The sequence below is a fragment of the Carcharhinus amblyrhynchos genome, chromosome 30 (genome assembly GCF_965287045.1).
Source record: "Carcharhinus amblyrhynchos chromosome 30, sCarAmb.v2.hapA, whole genome shotgun sequence".
NCBI lineage: Eukaryota > Metazoa > Chordata > Chondrichthyes > Carcharhiniformes > Carcharhinidae > Carcharhinus > Carcharhinus amblyrhynchos.
The window spans coordinates 18,376,851-18,401,901 of NC_137353.1; the positions used below are offsets into that span (position 1 = coordinate 18,376,851).

Here is a 25,051-nt window from a genome sequence, read left to right on the forward strand (position 1 = left end):
CGCGCGCTCGGGCGACACTCGTGCACCCGCCCGGGCTGGGGAGGGGGAGCGCGCTCGCCTGTGGATGAAAGACGGAGCGAGCGGGTAGATGGCGGCTGTGCTTCTGTTCGGGCCACTTCGGGAAGTCTTGATGTGAAGTGACTGAGAGCTGCCGGCCGTGGGATTGATGGGATTCCCCTGCTGGGAGACTGGATCCGCCTGCTGGCCACGGTCATTCATTCAGTCCTGCAGGGTGGCTGCCTCAATATCAAGTGGGTGTGCGCTGAGAGAGTGATGTACCTGGAAGCCGCCCAGTAAATAATTTGGGTGAAGAGGCGGGGATGAATGCGAAATTCTCAGTCTAGTCTGGTTTTAGGAGTCCAAGGAGTTGGTGATTCTATTTTAGACAGCTGTGTTAAAAAGTGATGAATATTGGAGCTGGGACTCCCCGTGGGTTCCTAAGTCAACTCCTCCACAGGTAGGACAGTGCAGAGAAAGATGGACTAGAACCTATCAAACCCTCACAGGGCAGGTGCAGCAAGGGTTAGAGATACCAGAATAAAGCTCCCTTTGCACTGCCGTTACTATCTGCTAATTCTAACATTTGTTTTAATGCCAGTGTGACACTTTCCTATTGTAACTCTGAAATATACCAAAGAGAGAGGAATAGTTTTCCTCGTGTTCTTCATCTGCGGTGTTTGGTGGGGTTCCAGTAGGAAGTTCTGTTGCAAATGGGACGACTGCGTTTTGGGTGAGTTGCTGGTTCGGGATTTTCTCTCCTTGGTTTTTCTCCCTGTTTGAAATTCGCTTGTTTTCGATGAAGGCCTCGCCGTTTTATTTGATTGTGTTAGGCGAGCCTCTCCCAGGACTCAAATTGACATCAAACTTTTGAGTGAAGCGTTTAGACAGTTCTGGTAGAGAACTTTGACTGACATTAGAGCGCACCCCCCAGACATAAGCTCTCTATAGAAGATTCACTTTGGTAAGAGTGTGTCAGGCACTTTGACTACATGACCAGCCCAACTCAGTTGTGACTGTCTCAGTGTGTGAGGATGTGTGGCATGCCAGCTCGGTGAGCACCTGTGTCTGTTTTTTTTTGCCATCTGATCTTCAGAAGATGCCAAAGGCAGCTGAAGTGGTTGGGCTTCTTGACATGACGCTGACACAGTCCAAGTGCAGCATACATGGAGCAGAGTGAGCAGGACTGTTGCTCTTATAGACTTTCCATTTGGGTGGCAAACTTGCTCCAGATGGTTGAAGTTGGTTGCAGGCTACACTTGTTTTGGCAACTCTTGCATATGTCTCTTCATCAATAATGACAGCCCATGAGTGAGCTTGAGAGAGGGCTTTCCTGGAGCAGGCTATATTTCTTCAATTCTATTTGTGTTGAAGGCTGGAGTTCTCATGCATTGGAGAACAAGTTCATGCTACATCGTATGAACAATTCTGACCTAGAAGCTAGTGCGCAGTCAACAATAAATAGTGACAGACTTCAGGGGGACATAGACTGGTGAAATGGATAGACAGATGACCGATGAAATCTAATGCACATAAGTGTGAAATAAATCACGTTAGGAGGAACGACCAGAGGTTATACAAACTTTAAGGTATAATTTTAAGGAGGTGCAGGAACAGTGGCACACCTGGTCTGGCAGAGGGGTGTAAGTTTTTGAAGATGGCAGGATAAATTGAAAAGGTTGCTTTAAAACATGTACATGGCAGTGTAAATAAAGACATTGAGTGCAAATGCAAACAAGTTATGTTCAACCTTTATAAAACACTGCTTAGGTCCCAGCTAGAGCATTTGTAACCAAGTCTAGGAATCACATTCTGAAAGGGTTTAGAGAGGATTCAGGGGAGATAGTGCAGTGCAACTGTACCAGGGATGTGTAACTTAATTCCTACGTTGTTTTCCTTACAACATAGAAAGTGACCAGTGTTCAAATGCATTGAGGGCTTTGATGGACTAAATAAGGAGAAACTGTTTCCAGCAGAATAGTCGCCCACCAAAGGATGCAGATTTAAGATATGAGGAATAATGCACAGCTAATTGTGATCTTGAAAGCACTATCTGAAAGGATAGTGACAGATGATTCAATAATAACTCCCAAATGGGGAAGTCTACAGTGGACGGTGGGGAAAGAGCAAGTGAAACTAATTGGATAGCACTTTTAAAGAGCTGAAACAGCCGACATTGGCTAAATGGCCTCGTGGGCTGAACGCTTCTGAGTCACCACACGACGGATGTGTCTGAGTATGATTGTATCGGGTTGTTTTGTGAATTGAACCCCAAGCTCCTTCATTTCCGGTATTTAGACTATGTTTTAGTTCTGCTTTTGGTGCTCTACTCCGTTAGGTGATCAAACCCAAGAACATCTGTTTCCGCAGCAAATAGCGAAGATTTAATGAACGACGGGATTCCATTGAATTGGTTTGTCTTTATTCCACATTGTGAATCTGCTGTGAAGTGGAGTTTCTTACAAGATGGGAGTCACAGTCAGGAGTCGAACAGTGGTTGGGTGCCGTGTTGTCACTAGTAGTAGAAACACTCGGTGGTATTGCTAAACGTGGATATCATTGATATTCCGTGAACGGCGATCACGATCAGTTGCAGCAATAAGAAACACTTTTCAAACGTGCTTTCCATAAACTATGCCCAAGACACAAACACTTCGAGAAGGGTGGAGTTAGATTTAAACTCACGTGGTCCGTTAAGTAAATATTTACAATGTAATCTCTCAGCTGGCAAAGATACTGTCAGATTTATCCGCACTAACCCGCTGCTCCAACGTCTCTGCTATTGTTTGAGTCAATTTTGCCAGTTTTTTGGTAACTTACATTGGAGACTGACGCGGTTATTTAAATGTAAGTAATTAAGCATATTTCAGATCCGGTTAAACTGTAACTTTCTTCCTTTTCCCGAACAACCAACAGGATAAAGTGTTCCGCGGAATGGAGTACTCTGTATCAAATGAAAGGTTCATCATCCTTGGCTGCGGATTCAGATGGTCGATGGGGTGTTTTAAATGTTGGGCTATGAATCTGGGTGTATTAGATCTTAAGGGACATAGCTGCCAGCCGGTGGGGCTTTGTTGCCAGATCTAAATACTTCATGGTGCAAGAATGCAGCCCAGGGAGAAACCTCTTGTTTCCAGTAGTTGGTGCTGTATTTTAATATGATTCTGATGCAGAATATCAGACTGGTGTAGATGCTTCTAACCAAATGTACGAAATCTACCGCCTTCTGGGATTCGGATGTGTTAATAAAACAGAATATGCTGGAAGAACTCAGCACGTTTGGCAGCATCTGTGGATAAACAGTTAATGTTTGGAGTCCGTATGATCCTTCTTCAGAGCTCCTATTTCAGTATAATAATGTTTGAAGTCACCCAGAGGCTACTACTACACCAGTGATTTGCATGAGCCACAATTCAACAGGGTCTGAAGTATCAATTCAACTGGGAGCACATTTCTGGAAAATACCAGCAGCAGAAACATTGCAAAACCAACATTCAGACACTCTTTAAGTCAGGACTTTAGTTTCTGTCATTTGGGAAGTAAAGCTTCTCCAGAAGTAAAGCATAGCATTAAGGCTGGCACCCTAGTGGAAAGCTTCTGGGTGAGGCCTCAAACCAAAAACTGCTTCAGTGATTCAGTTGGACCTTCAAGGATCTGAAGCAGAGTGTGTGTGTGTGCTTGATGATCTTTCTTATTGTGATATTTGACTTCCATAGTAAATGTAGCACAGTGGGTGTATTTGCACCTCAAGGCCTGCAGAGGTTTACGAACAGTAAGAAATCTCACAACACCAGGTTATGAGGTTTATGAAGGCAGCTGACCACCGCCTTTTCAATAAATGCTGGCTTAGCCAGTGACACCCACATCCCTTAACCAAATTTAAAACATGCTGCATCACAACATTTGTCATCCTTACAGCATATTGGTTTAAGCGCCAACCTTGTAGTGTGGGTTCAAAGTAACGTGTAGGCCAGATGACCAAGTTATTTAGCTCGTTGTTCTCCTTAAAGCACATTACATTGAAAGGTGTTAGAAAAATGCAAAATGCTGTAGTAAGGAAGTGGCACAGATGTGTCATTCGGTGGGGGAGTCAAGTTAGAGGAGGAGATAATTGGTAGGGTGACCAAAATTCTGTTCAAGGAAGGGTTTCCAGGAGGTCATGGGTGAGCATGTTTAATTGTATGCTAATTTGGAGTTAATTATATTTGGGTAGGGGATTTTAACTGGGGACTTACCTGTGCTTATGTGTATATCTATTTCATGCCTTCTAGGACTGATGGGCACTGCAGGGGCTGAAATGCATCATCACCCCAAATATTATATTTTGGTTTAGTTAGTCAAGTTTTCTTTTAAGTTTTTTTCAATTTCAGTGCCCCATCAAGGGCTGTCACCCTTGTCACTTTTGGTTAATGTATTGGTATTGATTTTATTAAAAAGAGTAAATATAAAATACAGCAGGCTGAAAGAAACTTAGACTATGGGAGGTACACAATATGATTGTGTATCTTTGAAGAAAAACTGATCAGTGAAATCTTGACTTCAGTATTCATGCAAGATTATCTAAATTTTAACAGTGAGAAATGTGGAGGATTTGAGATTTTACTGCTGAACGCAGGGCCTTGACACTGAAGATACAACCACCGATGTTATATTGATGGGACAGAAGGTGCACAAGAAGTTAAGTTTCAAAGGAACCAAGAGTTTATTTGGCTTATAGGGCTGGAACTAAGAGTGTGTTGGCTTGTAGAGTTAGAGGAGTTACAGGGATGGCAGTAAAAAAGCCACAAGATGATGTGACCTATAACAACAATAAGCATGGGTCAGGTCATTTTATACTGAGGAAGAGATTTATGGCCAATGGTAAATTCGCTGGAGAGAAGGCAAGGGAATTGAGATGCAGAATCAAGACCATTGCGAATGAAGTTACACAGAACCAATTGTTTATTAATCTTATTGTCAAACCACAAATTACCAAATATATTAAAGTTAGCTTTACAACTTGCACTGATAGCAACCCCACCAATCTCTGTGCGTCCACGATACTTCCAACAGTCCTCCCTCAACGCACACCATCATGAAAATTCAGCTGGTTGTTATTTTTGCGAGATTTACCACACAAAGAGCTGTTCAAATCAATTGGTTGTGAAGTACTCAGAGATTTCGAAGGCCCAGTGAGGCCTGTGCAAAATTAAAGTAGGGAGGTTATGTTGCAGTTCTACAAGGCATTGGTGAGATCATATCTGGAGCACTGTAGCATTTTGGTCTCCTTATTTAAGGAAAGACATGTTAGAAGCAGTTAAGGAAATGTTTACTTATTAGTCTAATACCAGGAATGGATGGATTGTCTTACAATGGAAAAGTTGAACAAGTTAGGTTTTTATCCAGTAGAGTTTAGAAGAGTGAGATGACCTGATTGAAACATTTAAGATCTGTAAGGATACTGATAGGGTGGATGTGGAGAGGATGTTTCCTCTTGTCAGAGAGTCTAGAACTAAGAGTCACTGTTTAAAAAATGAGGGGTCACTCAATTAAGATAGATGAGAGTTATTTTCTGAGGATTACGAGACTTTGGAATTCTCTTCCTCAATAGGCAGTAGAAGAGCTGAATGGATTCTTGATTTAACAAGAGGATGACAGGTTATTTAACGTCAGGAATGTGGGCTTGAAGTTACTATCAGATCAACCATGTTCTTATTGAATAGAAGAGCAAAGTCGAGGGGCTGAGTGGCCTACTCCTAATTCTTGTATGAGTGAGATGAATAGTGACCTGATGCAGTAGTGCATGTTCAGAACTCAGCAGCAGGAGTTCTAGCAAGAATCCAGTAGGAAGATAAAATAAAAATATAATGGATGCTAGAGATTGGAAATGAAAAGTGCTTGAAAAAAATTCAGCAGATCTAGCAGCAACTCTGGAGAGGAAAAAACTAGTCCATGCTTTGAGTCCAATATGAGTTCTTCGGAACTGAAGAGCGGTATGTGATGGGTTTTATCCTGTTGAAAGAGGAGGGAGGTTGGTCAGGTAGAACAAAAAGGAAGATCAGGGAAAGATTAGAGGGTGGGAGAGGTTAAATACCAAAGATGTCATGAAACAAAAGGCAAAGGGAGTGGCAATAGTTGAAATAAGGCATGTGTCCAGAGTAGTTGTTAAAGGTCAACTGAATCTGAAAGCAAAAGCAAGAATCAAACAAGCATGTGTCAAAACAAATCAAAATGTTGGACGGAGTTCATGATCTGAAGTTGTTGTACACTATGTTGAATCCAGAATGTCTGACCAGAAGATGATGTGCTGTTCCTCCAGCCAGCCTTGAGTCGTTTCACTGGAAAATTGTAGCTAGTCAAGGACAGAAATGAGGATGAAATTGCAAATGACCGGAAGGTTCCTTGGATTATAGATCTTGAAATCTGGCAGAATGCTGAAGGTAGTCTACCTTCTCAACTGATCAACAATAACCAAAGCATCTCTCTCTCACTCTCTCTCGGTTTTAAATTCTGTCTTGCAAAGTCTTGGCTTCCATCCAATTAATGAATTGTGTAAACTGGGAGATGGCATATACAAATTCATCCTGCTCCTGAATAAATTCATTATGGGCTCAGCCAAAAGAGAATAGTGGAGAGGGATAGAAGAGACAGGAAAAATCTTCCAAACCTTTCTCTGAGTCGAACAGCTTCTTCCCTGCTGCCATAAGACTTTTGACTGGACCTACCTCCCATTAGGTTGATCTTTCTCTACACCCTAGCTAACACAACATTCTGCACTCTCTTGTTTCCTTCTCTATGAATGGTATGCTTTGTCTGTATAGCATGCAAGAAACAGTACTTTTCACTGTGTGTTCATGTGACAATAATAAACCAAATCAAAATTAAATCTCACTTAAAAATGTTGCCACCGCCAAGTCATAAAACTTGCTTTGGGTTCGGGCACCTGTTGTAATGTAGTGCTTGGGTGGAATCAGCAGTTCTAATTCATTCAAAGCTTGCACTTTATGCTTGCAGGTAACTAATGATGGTGAATGAAGTGCAAAATAGCAAGGGGCGAATGTTCAAATCCAACGATAGTTTTAGTGATGGTTCGCAGGGGAGTTCACGCAGTTCAACTCCTGGCCCTGATGCAGACCGGCTCCAGGAAAAGATGCGTAGACGAATTGAATCAGGAGACAAATGGTTCTCCTTGGAGTTCTTCCCTCCACGAACTGCTGGTGGTGCTGTTAATCTGATCTCCAGGTAAGGCAGATAACCAGGTGCCCCTGAAGCTGAAGGATGAAGTTAGTGGATTCTATTGCCTGAGGCAATAGGATTGCTATGAGGTGGGGAGGAAGTAACAAGCATTTTAAAGTGGGAGGGAATGATGTGAAACATTTACTCAATAAAGATTCAGTTTGGTGGAATATAATGTTTTGTCATTGGATATCGATCTGTTTGATCCCGGCCTGAGAATGACCTCTATTTTGTTACTCAGATCTGCCTGCTTTGTTTATTGTAACAGGAATATGTGATTTATAGAATTACTTATTTTTTTCAGATTATTTCATAGACATATACAGAAACAGGGATTAGGAGCAGTAGGTCATTCAGCCCTCCAAGTCTGCTCTGCTATTCAACATGATCATGGCTGATCACCTATCTCAACACCATTCTCCAGCGCACTCTCCATGCTTCTTGACACCTTTAGAGTCAATATTGTAAAAAGCATTGAGATGATTGCACCACTCATGAAATGATGAACTGTTAGTTCCAGGGCCAGTATTATGTGCTGGAGTGGGTACAGGACAGTGATACTGGAATAGGTACACTGGGGCAAAGGGAAAGGGTGCTGGAAATGGCTAGTGTTAGTCTAGGGGAGATCAGAAGGATGTATCTGTTTACAACAAACAAGCTGAAGTGAAACTGCCATGGATTCCTCAAGCACTTAGAGATGCACATCACTAAGGAGAAAACTGTAAGGTCGGGAATGTAAAGTGGAATTTTTTTTGGAGAGAATGCTAGTGTCCTGGAATAAATTTGGACAACTTATCAGTCCAAATTTCAGGGGATCAGGCTGGTGTGATATTGATTTCTGCTCCTTCCCATAAATGCACCAAACAAAAGATGGCCACGTGGGTTTTCCTGTCTCGTGCTGTGACATTGGGGTTGGTTTAATTCTTGAAGTCACTTTATAGTTTATTTTTCTCCTGTCAAGAGTTCCTCCGCTGAAGAGCCAACTGAAGCTGGATCCAGTTCCACAGAACATGGCCTACCCTGAAAATGGCCATGTTCAGTTAAATATTCATTTGTTCCACAAACTTCATTTGTGGGAGCATCATCACTGAAACTGATGCTCACTTTGAATCACTATCACTATGTGGTAGTGTGATCCCTTTAGTGGGCAGTCCTTCCCAGGTTACATGACCAGGCTGGAATCAATACAGTTCTACCTATCAGGAGCGAGGGCATATGTCCCTGGGGCTGGAGGCTGCAGTTGGGAGTCAGGGTGTTATTCGGAGTAGACCTGTATAATTGTGCTGTTAAACCTTTTGCTGCATATAGTCCTCGATCTATAAATGCTTTAGTTACTTGCTGCAATGAGTCTCCTCGAGTTACTACTTGTTAGGAGTAAACTTTATTTCCTACCTAACCTGGATATTGAAGCCAACTGCAACACTTCTGTCCTGGCTCCAAGGCAGGTGAGTTAAAGCTATATTTTGTGATTTGTATGATTCACTGGTTAAACATACCAAGCCACTGTAGAAATCACACTTGGAATTGAGTGTTCAAACAATGAGATATGTCTTGTTGCAGGCTGCTGACTGTGGACTGTGTTTGATTAGGTTTGACCATATGGCTGTCGGTGGGCCGCTCTTCATTGATGTGACCTGGCATCCCGCTGGGGACCCAGGCTCCGACAAAGAAACTTCCTCCATGACCATAGCCAGCGCAGCAGTAAATTACTGTGGCCTGGAGACATTGCTACATATAACCTGTTGTAACCAGACCAAGGATCAGATCACACAGCACCTGCACAAGGCTCGGCATCTGGGGTTGAAGAACCTGCTTGCCCTCCGCGGTGGTGAGATATTAATCAGCGTAATCCTTGTTAGCTTCTCTCTCTACACCTTTTTTATCTCCTCTTGCACCCCACCTTAGAGATGCATTTAGTCTTGCTTCATGTTCTTGAACTTGTGTGGATGTATGTGCAAATTTACTCCACCCTCTATCACCCATCTCAGTTGTAACATCTGCATACGCTGGGAGGATGATGAAGAAATGGTATTTGAGTACATATGAGAATAAAAGGGCCATCCAGCAAATGTCTCTTGATCTGTCATGGGATCGGTCAAATGTTTTGTTTTTAACAGTAACATCCCTGGAACTACGAGGCACAAAGTTCAAACCTAAAGTTGTTTCTCTAATGGGTTTTCTGGGGTTCAGTGGCCACGGGCTCCCTTGCAACATATGGGCAGTTGCTGGTTACTCCACATTAAATGGTCAGCATGTCAATGAATCTTCTAAATTTACTCCAATTACCTCTTAAGCTCAAAACTTGTCCACCAAAACCGTTATCCAACTCAGGCCAACGTGTGAACCATCTAATAATCCAATTAATCTATATATCTGGAATTGCTGATCATTTTCTACTGTTCTAATTTGGGATATGTTCACCACTGACCCAACAATTCCCAAGAATAATCCTCTTCAAATCTCCCTGACTACAACATTCAAACATGACAAATCAGAACATGGAATACAAACACAAAAATAACTGAAGTTTCTGGGTTTGAGTGGTTCACATCACTCAACTATTAGATTTTCAAGAAAGTCCTGGTATGTCTAAATAGCTTCTTGAATGGGAAAGAGGGGGGTCAAATGCATAGCTCACCCCCTACGCTGACCTGAATTATTGACAAGTATTGTATATTACACTAATAAATTATCAGGTGCAGAAGTGAGGAAGAGTCTATTGACCCTGGCCAAAAATTTCAAACTCCTTTGTACAAAACTCCCACACACTGCTGAAGTTAAACCTATTCATTGACAGAATCATAGAATAGCACACCACTGAAGGCGGCTGTTCAGCTCCTCATGTCAGTTCACAGAACACAAGATGCCAAAGCTACCACTGTGTTCCTGCCAATCCCACCCTCAAATATGGCAACATGATATCAAGAGGAAACAGTTAATAGACAGTCCAATACAAACATGAAAGTCGTTGAGATTGCAGAGCAGACAAATAATTGTGCAGCAGCTAGAGAACTGGAGAAGTTGGAAATTGAGGAAGTCCTCTGCACAGTTTGGGCAGATGCTGAAGAACAAATGTACAAACAGAATAAAAATTCAATAGTAAAGACCTTTGGCTTCTTCTTCACTGCTTCTGGGGGGAAGGGGGCGGAGGGGGGGGGCAGGATTACTGCCAACTGTCTCCCCCAGCAACTCTACAGTAGCAAAACAATTGGCTAGAGATTTAATCTTAGGAACTCAACTTTTACACGAGTTTGATATAAACCATTCTCAACCCATCAGCTGACATTTAATAGTTATGAAGGAGGATGGCACAGTGGTTAGCACTGCTTCCTCACAATGTGGGGACATGGGTTTGATTCTGGTCTTGGGTCACTGTGTGTGTGTGTGTGTGTGTGTGTCTGCCTGTTGAAGTGGTGGAGGCTGCCTCGCTAAATATATTTAAGACGCGGGTTGATAGGTTTTTGATAGGCAAGGGGATTAAGGGTTATGGGGAGAGGGTGGGAAAGTGGAACTGAGCCACGACAGATCAGCCATGATCTTACTGAATGGCAGGGCAGGCTCGAAGGGCTAGATGGCCTACTCCTGCTCCTATTTCTTATGTTCTTATTAGTTTGCACATTCTCAGTGTCTTCATGGGTTTCCTCTGGGTGCTTCAGTTTCCTCCCATGTTCCAGAAATGTGTAGACTGAGATGGATTAGCCATGGTAAATGCACGGGGTTACAGGGATGGGGCGAAGGGGAGGGCTTGTGTGGGATGCTGTTTTGGAGAGTCAGTGCAGACTCAATGGGCTGAATGGTCTCTTTCTGCACTGTATGGATGCTATGATTCTAAGTCACATGGGCCCAAACCATTAACAATGCTTCTGTCTCCATGAACACTGCCAGACCTCCTGAATTTATCCAGCATTTTCCGTTTTTATTTATATTAAATAATTTGAATGTGCCACATCTATATTTTTCCATCAGACAGCTTGAGGACAGGATTTGACTTATTATTGTCAGGTATTAGTATACAGTAAAATATTATTTCTTGTGCACTGTACAGATAAAGCATACCGTACTAAGGGAAGAGAGCAGAATGTAGTGTTATAGTCATAGGTAGGGTGTAGAGAAAGATTAACTTAATGGGAGGTAGGTCCATTTGGAAGCAGCAGGGAAGAAGCTGTTTTTGAGTCGGTTAGTACGTGATCTCAGACTTTTGTATCTTTTTCCCGGATGCATGGGTGTCAATGGATGGGAGGCTGGTTTGAGTGATGGATTGGATTTTACAGATGACTTGGTGGGAAGTAGGGATGTAGCCTTTAATAGAGTCTGTTATTCTGCAGATCCCATGGGTGATGAGTGGAAGACTGAAGAAGGTGGATTCAATTATGCTGGTGATTTGGTCAAACACATTCGCTCTGAGTTTAATGATTACTTTACCATCTGTGTTGCCGGTAAACTCAGTTCTGCAAACCCAGTTTCTTAGTGTTCTATTGTCTTCATATTAAACGAGGCTGATTTAAATTTTACTTACTTGCAGGTTACCCAACAGGGCACCCAGAGTGCGACTGTTATGACGAGGACCTCAGAAACCTAAAGGCAAAGGTAGATGCTGGTGCAGACTTTATCATCACCCAACTCTTCTTCAAACCTGAAACCTTCCTTTCCTTTTTGAAGGACTGTCATGAAATCGGAATCACCTGTCCCATTCTGCCAGGAATCTTCCCTATTCAGGTGCGTGTGAACATAAGCATCCCTGATTCCAGATTAGAATTTTACACTGTGGTGACGTAATTGAATCCATCTTCGTCAGTCTTTCACTCATGAATAACAGACTCTATTAAAGGCTACATCTCTACTTCCCACTAAATCATCTGTAAAGTCCAGTCCATCACTCAAACCAGCCTCCTATCCATTGACACCTTGCACTGGAAACAGTAGCTTCACATAGTTTCCTACAGGAGAAGAGCATTTTCTTCCTCTCTCTGTAAACTGTGACATGCATATTCTCCCTATGCCTGTGTGGGTTTCATCCAGGTGTTCCAGTTTCCTCCCACACTCCAAAGATATGCAGGTTAGATTGGCCATGCTAAATTGCCTCTTAGTGTCCCAGGATGCCTAGGTTAGAGGGATTACCAGGGTAAATATGTGGAGTTATGGGGAAAGGGCCTGGGTGGGATTGTGGTCAGTGCAGACTCGATGGGCTGAATGGCCTCCTTCTGCTTTGAGAGGTTTGTATGATAAACTGATGCAGTTCAGGTTATTAATCTCCTCCTCGCCTTCCTTTATCCTGCGGCAGGGGTATCACTCATTGCGACAGCTGGTCAAACTCTCCAAGCTACAAGTGCCACAGGAAATCAAAGACATAATTGACCCAATCAAAGATAATGATGCTGCCATTAGGAATTATGGTATTGACTTGGCTACTGACATGTGCAAGGTTCTGTTGGAGTCGGGGTTGGTGCCAGGGCTTCATTTCTACACACTGAACCGAGAGGTGGCAACTGTGGAGATTTTGAAACGCCTGCGATTATGGACCGAGGATCCTAGGTCAGTTTCAACAAATAGTATAACCATGTGTATATATACATGATCACTAAACAAAGATTAACAGACTTAATGATACCAGCCAAAATTCTGATATATCTGCATATATCCTTGTTCATTGATTAACTTGCAATACTGTTGCTGTGGAACATGATATAACTTAATTGCAGAAAGGAGGGTATAGTGAGGAAACTATAACCATAATATAGAGTCCAGGCATTTACTGTTTGAACATATTCTACCTTTGTACTGTCCATTAAGGAAGCTGTCATGGGATCAAGCATGTTAAACCCCTTAATCCTCTTTCTCTACACTCCTGCAGACGTGCCTTGCCATGGACCATCAGTGCCAATCCAAAGCGGAAGGTTGAAGATGTCCGTCCAATATTCTGGGCTTCGAGACAAAAGAGTTACATCTACAGAACCCAGGATTGGGACGAATTTCCCAATGGAAGATGGTACAACCTTTTTAAATCATTATTGGTTTTGAGGCAATGAACAATTGCGCAACAATGCAGTACAAAAGCAGTTCATCCACGACTTAAGTTTACAATTGTAAATGTTTAGCCTGATCTTATCAGTTGAGTTTTGTTATTGTAATGTGTATGAAATTCTTCAACTCTGTTCACCTCAATTGTTGAAAAATACCCAGAAATATAATTCTCCAGTCTTTCCAAGCTTAGGTTATGTTTGGAGCAAACATTTTGAGCTGTGTAATATCAGGTTGGAGTGGTGACTCTGAGACCATTCAATGTAATTCTGACTGATAAATATGGAATATTCCACCATTAAATTAGCTAAAGTGTAGATCTATTTTCTCATGTACATTGGTACCCTTCACGAAAAGACCCAACAGTAACATGAGAGATTTCATTTAATTTTCTGCACCCATTAAAGCTTGCAAACAATTGTACAGAAGATAGCTGCTGATAACATTGAACTTAACTTATTGGTGGCTGTTCCCTGGTTGATCAGTGTCTAGATTGTGATTTTATATTTTTATCTTGTTTTAGGGGGAACTCATCATCTCCTGCCTTTGGTGAGCTGAATGATTACTACCTCTTCTATCTGAACAATAACTGTTCGAAGGAGGAGCTGCTGAAGATGTGGGGAGAGGAGCTGGTAGACGAAAAAAGTATTTTTGACGTCTTCACAGCATATATCACGGGGCAATCCAACAGCTATGGGAAAAGGGTAATAAAACTGTGCCAAGAGGTTTCTACACTTCTATTGTAACAAATTCATAAAGAGTCAAGTTTCCAATCATGTAATGGCTAATGGAAACTTAAACTGTTAAATTAAAATGTAATTTGATACTCAGTATTCTGCACTATTTAACTAGCACAACCTGGTATTAACAGTGGTGTTCTTTTTCCCCAGCGAGGGCTCCAGCAACATCCACAACAATGAGACTAATCTTTTTGAATTGTAACAACATTTTAGATGCTTTGGGCTTTATAGAATCTGAGGATCAAATATCCAAAAATATTTAATTGAAACTTCTTTCAGATATCTGGATAAATGACAGTTTTTCCACTGTGTTTGAAAGAAAATGTATGTTGCTCTCTCTCTCAGTAAGAAGTCTGACAACACCAGGTTTAAGTCCAACCGATTTATTTGATAGTAAACTCACAAGCTTTCAAGGTTTCCCTCTTCGTCAGGTGAATGGAGAGTTCTGGCTTCAGACAGTACATATAACAGCACAGACAGTTTACAGATTACTGATTAGAATGCAAATCTTTACACCTAACCTGCTATTCAAGTCTTAAAATGGCTAACAATGTGAGTGGAAGGAGCACTGAGCACAGGTTAAAGAGATGTGTATTGTTTCCAGGCAGTACAGTAAGTGAGGTTTTTCAAACCCATGCAAGTCATGGGGGTTACAGATAGTGTGATATGAACCCAAGATCCATGTTAAGACCGTCCTTGTGTGCGGAACTTGGCTATCAGTCTCTGCTCAGCGACTCTGCGCTGTCGTGTGTCATGAAGGCCACCTTGGAGAATGCTTACCCGAAGGTCAGAGGCCAAATGCCCGTGACCACTGAATGTTCCCTTCCCTTCGGCAAACACATCAGACTTCTTACTGTGTTTACCCCAGTCCAACGCCAGCATCTCCACATCATGACCGCTCTCTCTCCCCAGACATCAAGCAAGTATCTTAGTGGCAGCTACTGCATTGTGAGCAGGCACAGCATTCTCAGCTGAATTAAACTACTTTGGGCCCAGTAGCTTCTGGCTTGGCATACAGAGCTCAAGCATTTGAAGATCACTTCTTATTTAAATGCATAGGAATCTCTCATCTTCCTATTTGTGTATTCTCAGGTGACCTGCCTGCCTTGGAATGATGAACCTCTGGCACTAGAAACATCCCTCATGAAAAAGGAATTGGAAAAGGTGAATCGGATGGGAATTCTCACGATAAACTCCCAGCCCAACATCAATGCTAGGCCATCAACTGACCCTATTGTGGGCTGGGGGCCAGAGGGAGGCTTTGTGTTTCAGAAGGTAAGAGTGACACGAGATTGAACAGATGCTACTGGGGATTTAAAAATCCCTAGTTCAGAATCCAGGGCAAATGAGGATAAACCCTGAGAGATTGTATGTCTTTTCTCTGTGCCTGAATCATCCTCCTTTCTTTTACAGGCCTACCTTGAATTTTTTACCTCCTCTGAAAATGTATCCATTTTACTCAAAGTTCTAAAGAAATACAAAACACGAGTGAACTACCAGATCGTAAATGTGAAGGTAAGGGCCAATGGGTGAAGGGTGGGCTGCAGAATCAGCAGTAAAAAAGATAATTGAGTTTCACTGGCAAAAGCGATGGAAGTAAGCTGAAAAGTCCCTCTTGGTCTATCTGTTCTTCTGTTTTCCATTCATTTGCAGATTGCTAGGGAAGCACTAATGTCCTTGTCAGAGGCGAATCAGGAATTTTCCAGCTCTGGGCCTGAGAGAGGCTGAGAATATTCAATTAAACATTTTTAAGAGCTTCATAGAATCATGCAATCTACAGTGCAGGAGGAGGCCATTTGGCCCATCGAGCCTGCACTGACCACAATCCCACCCAGGCTCTATCATCATGCAGCTTATAGGCTAGAAGCCAATATAGCTACTCTAATCTTGGAGTCTACATTTAAAAGGGCACCGCTTGTGTGCGAACACTTCCTATGCTCATTACGCTACACAGCAGCATCTGCAACATTTACTGATTGGAGAGAAAGAAGTCCAATACCATTTCCTTAGTTGTGCATAAATGCTTATTTGAACTGTCTTCCTCTGATCAGCAACAAATCTCAGATGATACGTATATCACATGGTGTGATCAGTACAGTTGTCAATCACGATTAAATGTATTCCTGGAGGTTTCTGCACATGACGTTCCCCTTACTCCAGCCATTTGTTGGCCAACACATCCATCCTTCCTACACCAATTGGAAAACAAAAATCTCATTACCCATCTAGATGATGCTTGACTGTCGTTTTCAATACTTTTATATCTGATAAAGAGAAATGCTAAAGAAAATCACAAAGCTTTTTTTTGATTGACTCGATGATTCTCCTCCAGACAGTGTGCTGGTGATTAATCTTCAATCACTGGAGGCTCCAAGTCAACCCTGGAGGATTGTTAACCCTCTGTTTAGCAGTGGAGCTCTAAGCGATGGGTATAACTCAGGGTACATCAGCAATGGAGTAATGTGACAGGTGTATTGCAGGATGGCACAATCTCTACTCCGCGTTCAGACTGTTACTAGGAATCATTTTTTTGCTTCAATAGGCCTAGGGCTTGGATTTTTCTCTTTATTCTTATGGGGGATGTGGGTTTTGCTGGCTGGGTCAGCATTTGCTTTCTATCCCCAACTGCCCTTGAACTGAGTGGTCTGCTAGGCCATTTCCAAGAGCAATTTATAATCAACCACATTGCCATGGGTCTGGAGTCATATGCAGGTCAGACCAGGCAATGGTGGCAGTTTTCCTTCCCTAAAGGGCATTAATGAGCCCTTTAGCACATTAGTTGGATTTTTACAACAATCTGCAATAGTTTCAGGCTATCGTTACTGAGACTGGTTTATTGATTGAACTTAAAATTTCACCAGGTGCTCTAATGGGATTTGAATCAGGTCCCCAGGGCATCAACTCAAGGACAATACACTAAGCCCAGTCTCCTCCAAATAAATGGAAAAAGTCATTTTATGGGGCTTTTCTGCCCTGTAAATTCCCACATGGAAACACCTCCACTTGGTCATCAAGCATGACCCTAACCTTCCTGTCGCTTCTATTTCAATTCACCATCTTGCTCTCATACTCCTATTTCTATCCTTGGCATGTTGTAACATTCCAGGGAAGGCCAATGCAAGCTGGAACAGCACCTTATCTTCTGATTAGGCCTTCTGGACTCAACACTGAATTCAACATGTGTTCAGACAATGAACACTACTGTCTTTTTAGATTTTTCTTTTAACCAAGTGCCACTAAGTATCTTGTTTTTGCTTTGACTGAGCTGACCTTTATTCTGCTATTAACAGACACCTTTGGTATTTAATCTCACCAGTCCTCTTAAACAATTCTTTCTTTGCACTGGACCCTGGCCCCCTGTTCTCAATATCATAAAACCTTATCATATCATATTTGTGCCTTTTCAGTCCCAAAAGACAGCAATATTGGCTTCAACATTAACTCTGTTTCTCTTTCCACAGATGCTGCCAGACCTGCTTAGTTTTTTCAGCACTTTGTTTTTAATTTTATTCTCCAATTGTCCTTGTATTCATACCAATATGACTTGTGCAAAATTGCAGTTACATAAGCTAACTTTAAACCTATATTAATGTTGCAGGGTGAGAATATAAATAACGCTTTTGACATGCAGCCGATTGCAGTTACATGGGGGATCTTCCCCGGACGTGAAATAATTCAGCCCACAGTGGCTGATCCCATCAGCTTCATGTACTGGAAGGTAATTACAATCAAATCTTGTGCAGAATAAAATATTATGGTATGGAACAAACATGGACAATTGGGACTAACTTGGTGGTTTAAAAGAAAGGGTGGCATGGACAAGTTGGGCCAAAGGGCCTGTTTCCATGCTGTAAACCTCAATGACTCTAAACTTTTGGTTGCTTTGTACAGCAGCAACAGTGGATGTATTTTGTAACTGTTCCATATCCTTTCCCCGCAATGGGTCTGAACACACTGATTCACAGTGCTGCCACCTGTATATGTGGCAAAACAAAATGTATAGCTTTGGGAAATTAACTATTCATATACATGGTGTAAGCCCCTTTCATTCCAAAAATCAGCCATGGAATTTCTTACCAACACTTGCATAAATCCCCTGGTGCTCACACTGCTTTATCAAAGGCAAACATATTTGTATTTTGAAGAAATGTGCCTGTAAGTGGGAGGGGGAACAGTCTGTGGGGAAAGATGGGGACAGTGTGTCTTTTGAGCAGGGAGAAGGGTGTTCTATAGCCTCAGTAACGCTGTGCTTTGTCCTCAGGATGAAGCTTTTGCTCTGTGGATTCAGCGATGGGCCAAATTGTACCCAACAGGATCTCCTTCGCAGCAGATAATTCAGGACATCCATGACCACTATTACCTAGTCAATCTTGTGGACAATGATTTTCCATTTGAAAACTGTCTCTGGCAGGTTATTGATGACCTCTTTATGTTAAAAGCATCTGAAAAGACTTGTGGATCTCCAGTTTGTGACCTGCTTGCAAAACCCTGAGATTGCACTGTGCAAGCACTGTGATAACAAACAAGGTTGTAATCTGCTTGTTTAATGACAGCTTGACTTTGCATAGGAGGAACACTTCGTCCCAGTCTCCTGTATACTAACCAGAATCTTGCTTACAGAGTAGAACGGATTTTTTACTGTAGTGTTTGGTTCTTTGTTTGCTTTAATGCACAGTGAACTTGGGATATTTTCACAGCTAAGTGTAAGCACTGGACTGAGGAAGGTCCTGGTTCAGGTTGAGTTTGTTGATGTGGAGATTAGTTGTTTCCTATTTCTCTGCATACCCATAACTCTATGGGGTAGAAGGCAGGATCTGAATATATGATAAATGGCCATTATTCATGTGGAGACAAAGATGTGTCTTGGTAGGACTGGGCCAAGAGGCACATCTGAAACTCACTTAACTTTGCCCAATATCCAGAATTGTACTGTTCAGTAGACACTGGACTAAGCAGAGTAGGAATGGTGTGTGCTTGTATATCTCTCCCAGTACATATCTAAGATCTATTGCACTGGGTAAACTGTTTATGGTCATCAAAAATTCTCTTCATAAGATGTAATGTCACTCCAAGAGAAAAAATGATCAGGAATAAACAACTGACATGGGCAGTCAGTGCAGGTTCATTGAGTAATAGGATGATGTTTGCCAATATTGAGCCCACTACACTCATCACACAAGACAAAACTGATTTAATGCTGATGTCTTGCTACATCTGAGTACTGTGGAATTAAGTGATGATGTCAGAGGATGGGCAGAAGGTGAAACAAGGAAGAAAAACTTCTTCAAAGTCCATGTAGCATAAACTTTTATAGCTTATAATTTGTGAAGCGTGCAGGAAACAGCTGGATCCTGTTGTGTTCATTTGGATAACTTTAGATTGTTCCTGTTTTCAAAGTTATCATGCCATGTGCTACAACTATTAAAACATCTTTTGTCATTTTTTTGGCAGTGATGATGTGTTGACTTATGTATCTGTTTGTTTAAAATAGCCAAAATCAGGATCAAGAGTGCTAAGTGTACAAATAGACCTTAGCAACAGCACCAAGATTGATCTGCCCAAACTTAAGTTATTGATTAGTATTGTTGTGAATAAACATGCTGCAGGGAGCTGAAATATGCTAAAGATTTCTAGTGTCAGTATGAGATCTGTATAAATTTGAGGGATGTTCCCCTATGTAGATTTGTTTCTTTTCCAATATGCTATGACAATAGCAACAATATGAGAAGCTCCATCCCAGGTTTGGGGAATTTCAGAGACTGGCTTCCTGGAGCCTATGCTGTGTATGAAGGGAAGCTGTTTTACAAGTGACTGGCTGTGAAAGCTTGTTTTATGGCTGTGGAGTGATCAAACCTTTGACACTCTTCATGTGTCAATTTGGTTCAATGGTGGCACTCCCTTGAGGCATGGATTTGCAGGTTAAATCTGAAGAAATTGGGCACATAATCCATGAAGAAGCTGTAAGACAAGGAAAAGTGTAAAATGTCCCTCTACATAGAGACAAATGAGCAGATAAATCTGTTTCTGAGATCTTGCTGTGCACAAATTTGCCATCAGGTTTCCCTAAATTCTAGCAATGAGCATGCTTCAGAAGCAAATTAGCTGTAAAGTGCATTACGAAATCCAGGTTTAAGAGACACTACACAAATACAAGTTCATTAGCATGCTGGAAACTGTACTGAGTGAGATCCTGAAGCTTTATTGGCAGGGATCCTTTGCACCAGAAACTTGTAGAAACTTGTTTGGCAACACCAACTATGTTTCAAGCAGGGTCTATGGTTAATCCCAAACACAAATCTAGCAATGCTGCATGCGATTAACTGGTTTTGTTACATTTTAATGACTCTTTTAATGGGGTGGGGGTTAGGCTGCCATGTAGATTGTTTTCTGCATCTTGTACATTTTTCTTGCATCGTTAGGAAGCTCAAGTTTCAAATATCCACACAGCTGTTGAACAGATGTGGGGCGGAGATGGTACAAAGAACGGAATGTGCTGGCTTAGTATGTGAAAGGTCAGCAGCCACAGTTAGTACAATATTCATTTCACCTCATCATGTCTTAATGGATCAAGCTCCCAAGGCCTGCTGATTCAACTAACTGATTATGCTGCTTCATGCAGCTGCAGTCTTGTGGCACAGTGGATAGCATCTCTGTCTCTGCGCCAGATGCTGCACATTCCAATTCCAGGACTTGATGGCCAAGGAAAGTGTGTTTGTAACACAACCAAACAGATTGAGATCAAATCTGTGCAAATTCTTCCAACTTGCATCAAATGCAGACGATAAGAAAGATTGCTGCTCAGCTGGGCTTCTTGAACCATTACAGTGCCTATGCTTTGTGATAGAACCTTTACAACTGCCATGCAAAATCTCCAGACACAACCTGTATGTAAAATTGCATGTTGCCAGAAAAAGTTGGATTTGAATGATCTGTGACACTCCATACTACAATTCAGATACTCCCCACCCTCCAATCTATCTCCTGCAAATTTGTGTTACCTTGCTTCAGCAGACTGATAAAATATCAGTTGTTACGCATTCAATTCCACTGTACAACTCATTTTAAGGCAGCCTTGAAGGTATTTTTGTATTTCTATTTTACACTGGCTGACAGTAACACTCAATTCTGTTTTATGAATATATGAAAAAGGATGTGTTAAAGAGATCTACCAAGTCTACCCTATCTCCTTGAAGAGTCAAAGAATAATGATAATGTATAGTCTATTTAAGAAAAGCTCATTGTCTCTGATAAAACTCCAGAAATAAGTGATGGTGATCAGGTTCCAGTAAACCACTTCAATATAGAAAGGCCATTTTCAGATCATCCATCTGAATGCTTGCAATATATGTCATGTCATGAGAAGGCAATTTGCATCATAGGTTGACCATCTTTGATCTGATCTTGTTTTGTGCTTAAATAACTTATATTTATGGTCCTTAGTCACCGCTCGTCTAATGAACTCAAATAGTCTGTCTGTTTGAACTCAATATTTTCTTTTGTTATTTTGAAGGGTTCAAATCAAATGACTTCAAAGTTTAAAATACAACAACAAACATGGCTCTTCGGTCTATCTTGGTAACGGAGGGTCTTTTAACTTAGAATCAATGTAGTGACTTCCTCAGCTCCTTTCCCAGGGCTTGTACATCACCCATCATGCGAAAGGATTGAATTGGACATTATCATAGATGTAGGCAATAAGGTGTTTCTCGTTTTAATCCTCAATTGTTCTGACAGAATGTTCATGGCTTTACAATAACTCTCAACAAACTCAAGGTCCGGTATGGTGTACACATGCTTGGCAATCCTCAACCCACATGCATCAGCCTCCACTTTCCTAAAAGACACCTGAAAGAGGCAAATCTATTTCCGCCCTTCTCTCCTTCATTCATGTTGAGATCTATCTGCAACATATTTAATTCAGTATAAGGACAATTGTGCAACAGTCAGAGCTTGCAGATAACTCTCTAATGTCTTCACACGCATAACTGAGAAAGGTAAAGAAGATCAGGTTAAGCACCAATCTCTGGGTGAGTCAACCATCTACAGGTCCCCATCCTGGACCACCATCACCAATATTTTCTTATACAGATATGTTTCTAGTTCCTTACCATTTAAGCAATCTGCCGTCAATCCCACAACCTCTTTCATTGGCTGTTATCCTTAAAGATTGTGACATTTGCCATACCACACCTAGTCACAATACTTTTCTCAACTGTCATCTGGCTGCCAACAGCTTCAGCTGAGTTTGGTGCTGATTCATGTCCTTAACCCTGTAAAATTATTTCTGCTTTAGTCGAGTTTGTCAATGGAGATCTTCTATTGTCGTGGTTTGGCTGATTACAAATGTAACAATATTACAGTCCCTGTTGTCCAGATACCATCTCCAACCCACAAATCTGGAGATCTCATACCACAGCTGGGTCATTATCGAAATCAGGTCCCAGCCAGCTCTGAAATCCTGCATACCACATGTAATGAGCTCTGTTATCTTGAATATTATTCTGTTACTCTAAGTGTAATGTAATGTATCAAGAATTGATTATATGTATTTGATCAAATTTCGCACAGTGAAAGAAAGGCAGATTTGCATTTATGTAGCTCTTTCACAACCACTGGACATCCCAAAGTACTTTACAGCCAATTTGGAGTGTTGTCACTTTTGTAATATTAAAAGGTGCAGCAGCAATATGCCATTTGATCATCAGTACTTCATACCAACTCTCAACAGTCCTGAGGACATAGAAGAGACTCTGGATCAACTCATTCAGTCCACATTTGTCAATGACGAGCTTGGGAAATTTCAGTGCCAATGTGGGGAAAGTCAGAGATAAATGCACAGGAGTTCTGGGTGATCATAGGGTTGGAAAGCTTAACCGCAATGGCCTCTTACTCCTGAATAATGTACTGAGCACAATCTCTGCATTTCCAACATAACGTTCAGACAATCTACTTGGTGTATCCCAGGTGAAACCAGTAGCAGATGATAAGAACATAAGGCATAGGAGTACGTATGTATGTATCCCTGTATGTATCCCTGTATGTATCCCTTTGAGTGAAGAAGTTCCTCCTCAACTCAGTTCTAAACCGCCCCCCTTTTATCTTGAGGCTGTGCCCCTAGTCCTATTGTCTTTTTTGATCTTCCACATCACTGTGTATCAGAAGGATTTCCAGGACGTATGAATTACCTATGCAATGCGAGATGCAGAATGTTGGACAGGTGGCAAATCAGAGCAATTCTCAACTTGCAAAGTACTCCAACTCAGCACAAGTGACCAATAGCCATCAGAGCTTCTTTCAGTGCAGCTTAACTGAGTAACGTCGCATGCTCTAACTAATCTCAGGATATACTTGATCAAAGATACAAGGAGAACAAATTTAAAGTCATTGTCACTGAAACAGCGAACATCGTCCTTGGTCTGAAGAAGCAAGGACATCAGGATTGGTTCAATAAAAATGACAAAAACATCCCTCAAATCCTACAGACCAAAGATTGAGCACATGTGGAGTGGCAGAATCATCCAACCTCCACCTCCAAACAACAAGTTTCAATGCCTGAAGAGTAAAGTTCAAAGAGCTGTGTGTGACACAAGGCAGATGTGGGAAAGGAAGGCTGAAGATTTAAAATTACATGCAGACTTCCACAACTCAATTAAGTTCCTCAGTTCTATCAAATCTATAGCGGGGGAGGGGTCATGTGATGAAAGTGCAGGAATAGCTGTGTTTCTGTGAGCTCTGCTGCTACTCATCTTTTAATCCTTTCTTTTATTCTGCTGCACAGCCCAAAATTACCTAATCCTGGAATAAAAACTCATACTATGTTCCTGGAAAATATCTGGTTAAGCACTGGTGCCAAAATGCCAATAAGTGTCACGAAAATCCTCAATAAAAAGGAGCAGCCAGAGGCAGCCTGGGCAGAGCCAAATCCTCAACGTAGAAACCTGATTGGTGAGCAGGCCTTTTCTGGCATTGTCAAAGGCATTGTAGATGAAGACTGCCAATATTATTAAAGCTGTCAACAACAAACTCAGCTGTTTGGCACAGAATATCAGTGTTCAAACTGCTGAGTACCGCTAAGAGGCTTAATGAAGCAGAGGAATGAATCCTCAGTGTTGAGAATGCAGCTTCCTCACTTGAGGTCCACTTGCACACCTTGGAAAATCAGTTACATGGTACGTCAGGTATCCTGATTGATCTGGAGAAGGGGGCCAGAAGAATATCCGTGTGATCGGTTTTCCAGAAGGAGCTGAGGGTAAACCCCCAGTTAAACGTTTTGAGAGTTGGTTGCCACGTTTCCTTAATCTCGACATGAATGCTAGGTATATTAAATTTGAATGGGCACATTCTATCCTGTTTCGAGGCCTAGGGACAATCAATGACCCTGGCCTATTACCATGCATTTTCATAACTTCAGAGATTGCCAAAGAGTATTAAGACTTGTCAGTGATGATACCACAGGTTTCAATGAAGTTAGAAAACATTTGAAAGCTATCAGGATGCAGTATGCCCTGCTATATCTTGCTACTCTTGAGGGTTGCATATGATGGATCCTCAAGGACGTCCAAAAGATTTTGGCCTTTCTAAACTTTGCAGAAGGCAATGATTTGGAAACACACTCTGAACAAATCAATTCCAGCCTCCTGAACTATCTGGATCCACTACAGTTTACGTACTGCCGCAACAGGTCCACTGCAGACGCCATTTCCCTGGCCTTGCACTCAATCCTGGAACACCTAGATAAAGACACCTCTGTCAGATTCCTATTTATTGACTATAGCTCAGCCTTTAACACTATTATTCCCATGAAACTCACCTTCAAACTCTGTGGCCTGAGCTTTGGCACCTCCCTCTGCAACTGGATCCTGAACTTCCTAACCCACAGACCACAATCAGTAAGGATAGGCAACAACACTGGTCATCCTCAACACTGATGCCCCACAAGGCTGTGTTCTCAGCCCCCTTCTGTACTCCTTATACACCTATGATTGTGCGGCCAAATTTGCCTCCAATTCATTTTTCAAGTTTGCTGACGACGCCACCATAGAGGAGCGGATCTCAGACAATGACGAGACCGAGTACAGGAA

The 25,051-nt window shown here is 41.8% G+C and overlaps 1 protein-coding gene across 5 annotated transcripts; it reads left to right on the top strand.

Annotated features, from left to right (window-relative positions):
- The first annotated feature begins 111 nt into the window (after window positions 1-111).
- Window positions 112-19,413, top strand: mthfr (methylenetetrahydrofolate reductase (NAD(P)H)). 5 transcript variants are annotated; one of them, XM_080214991.1, is made up of 12 exons: window positions 165-251; window positions 6,991-7,218; window positions 8,802-9,040; window positions 11,538-11,648; window positions 11,735-11,928; window positions 12,494-12,744; window positions 13,064-13,198; window positions 13,754-13,934; window positions 15,063-15,245; window positions 15,384-15,485; window positions 17,569-17,688; window positions 18,232-19,413. In XM_080214991.1, the coding sequence occupies exons 2-12, from the start codon at window positions 6,998-7,000 to the stop codon at window positions 18,460-18,462; spliced, it is 1,968 nt and encodes a 655-aa protein (XP_080071117.1). In that variant the 5' UTR covers window positions 165-251; window positions 6,991-6,997; the 3' UTR covers window positions 18,463-19,413. The 5 variants fall into 5 exon arrangements, with proteins under 5 accessions (XP_080071121.1, XP_080071117.1, XP_080071119.1 ...); XM_080214993.1 differs by lacking the exon at window positions 165-251 and adding an exon at window positions 269-457; XM_080214994.1 differs by lacking the exon at window positions 165-251 and adding an exon at window positions 466-730.
- Window positions 19,414-25,051: the final 5,638 nt, after the last annotated feature.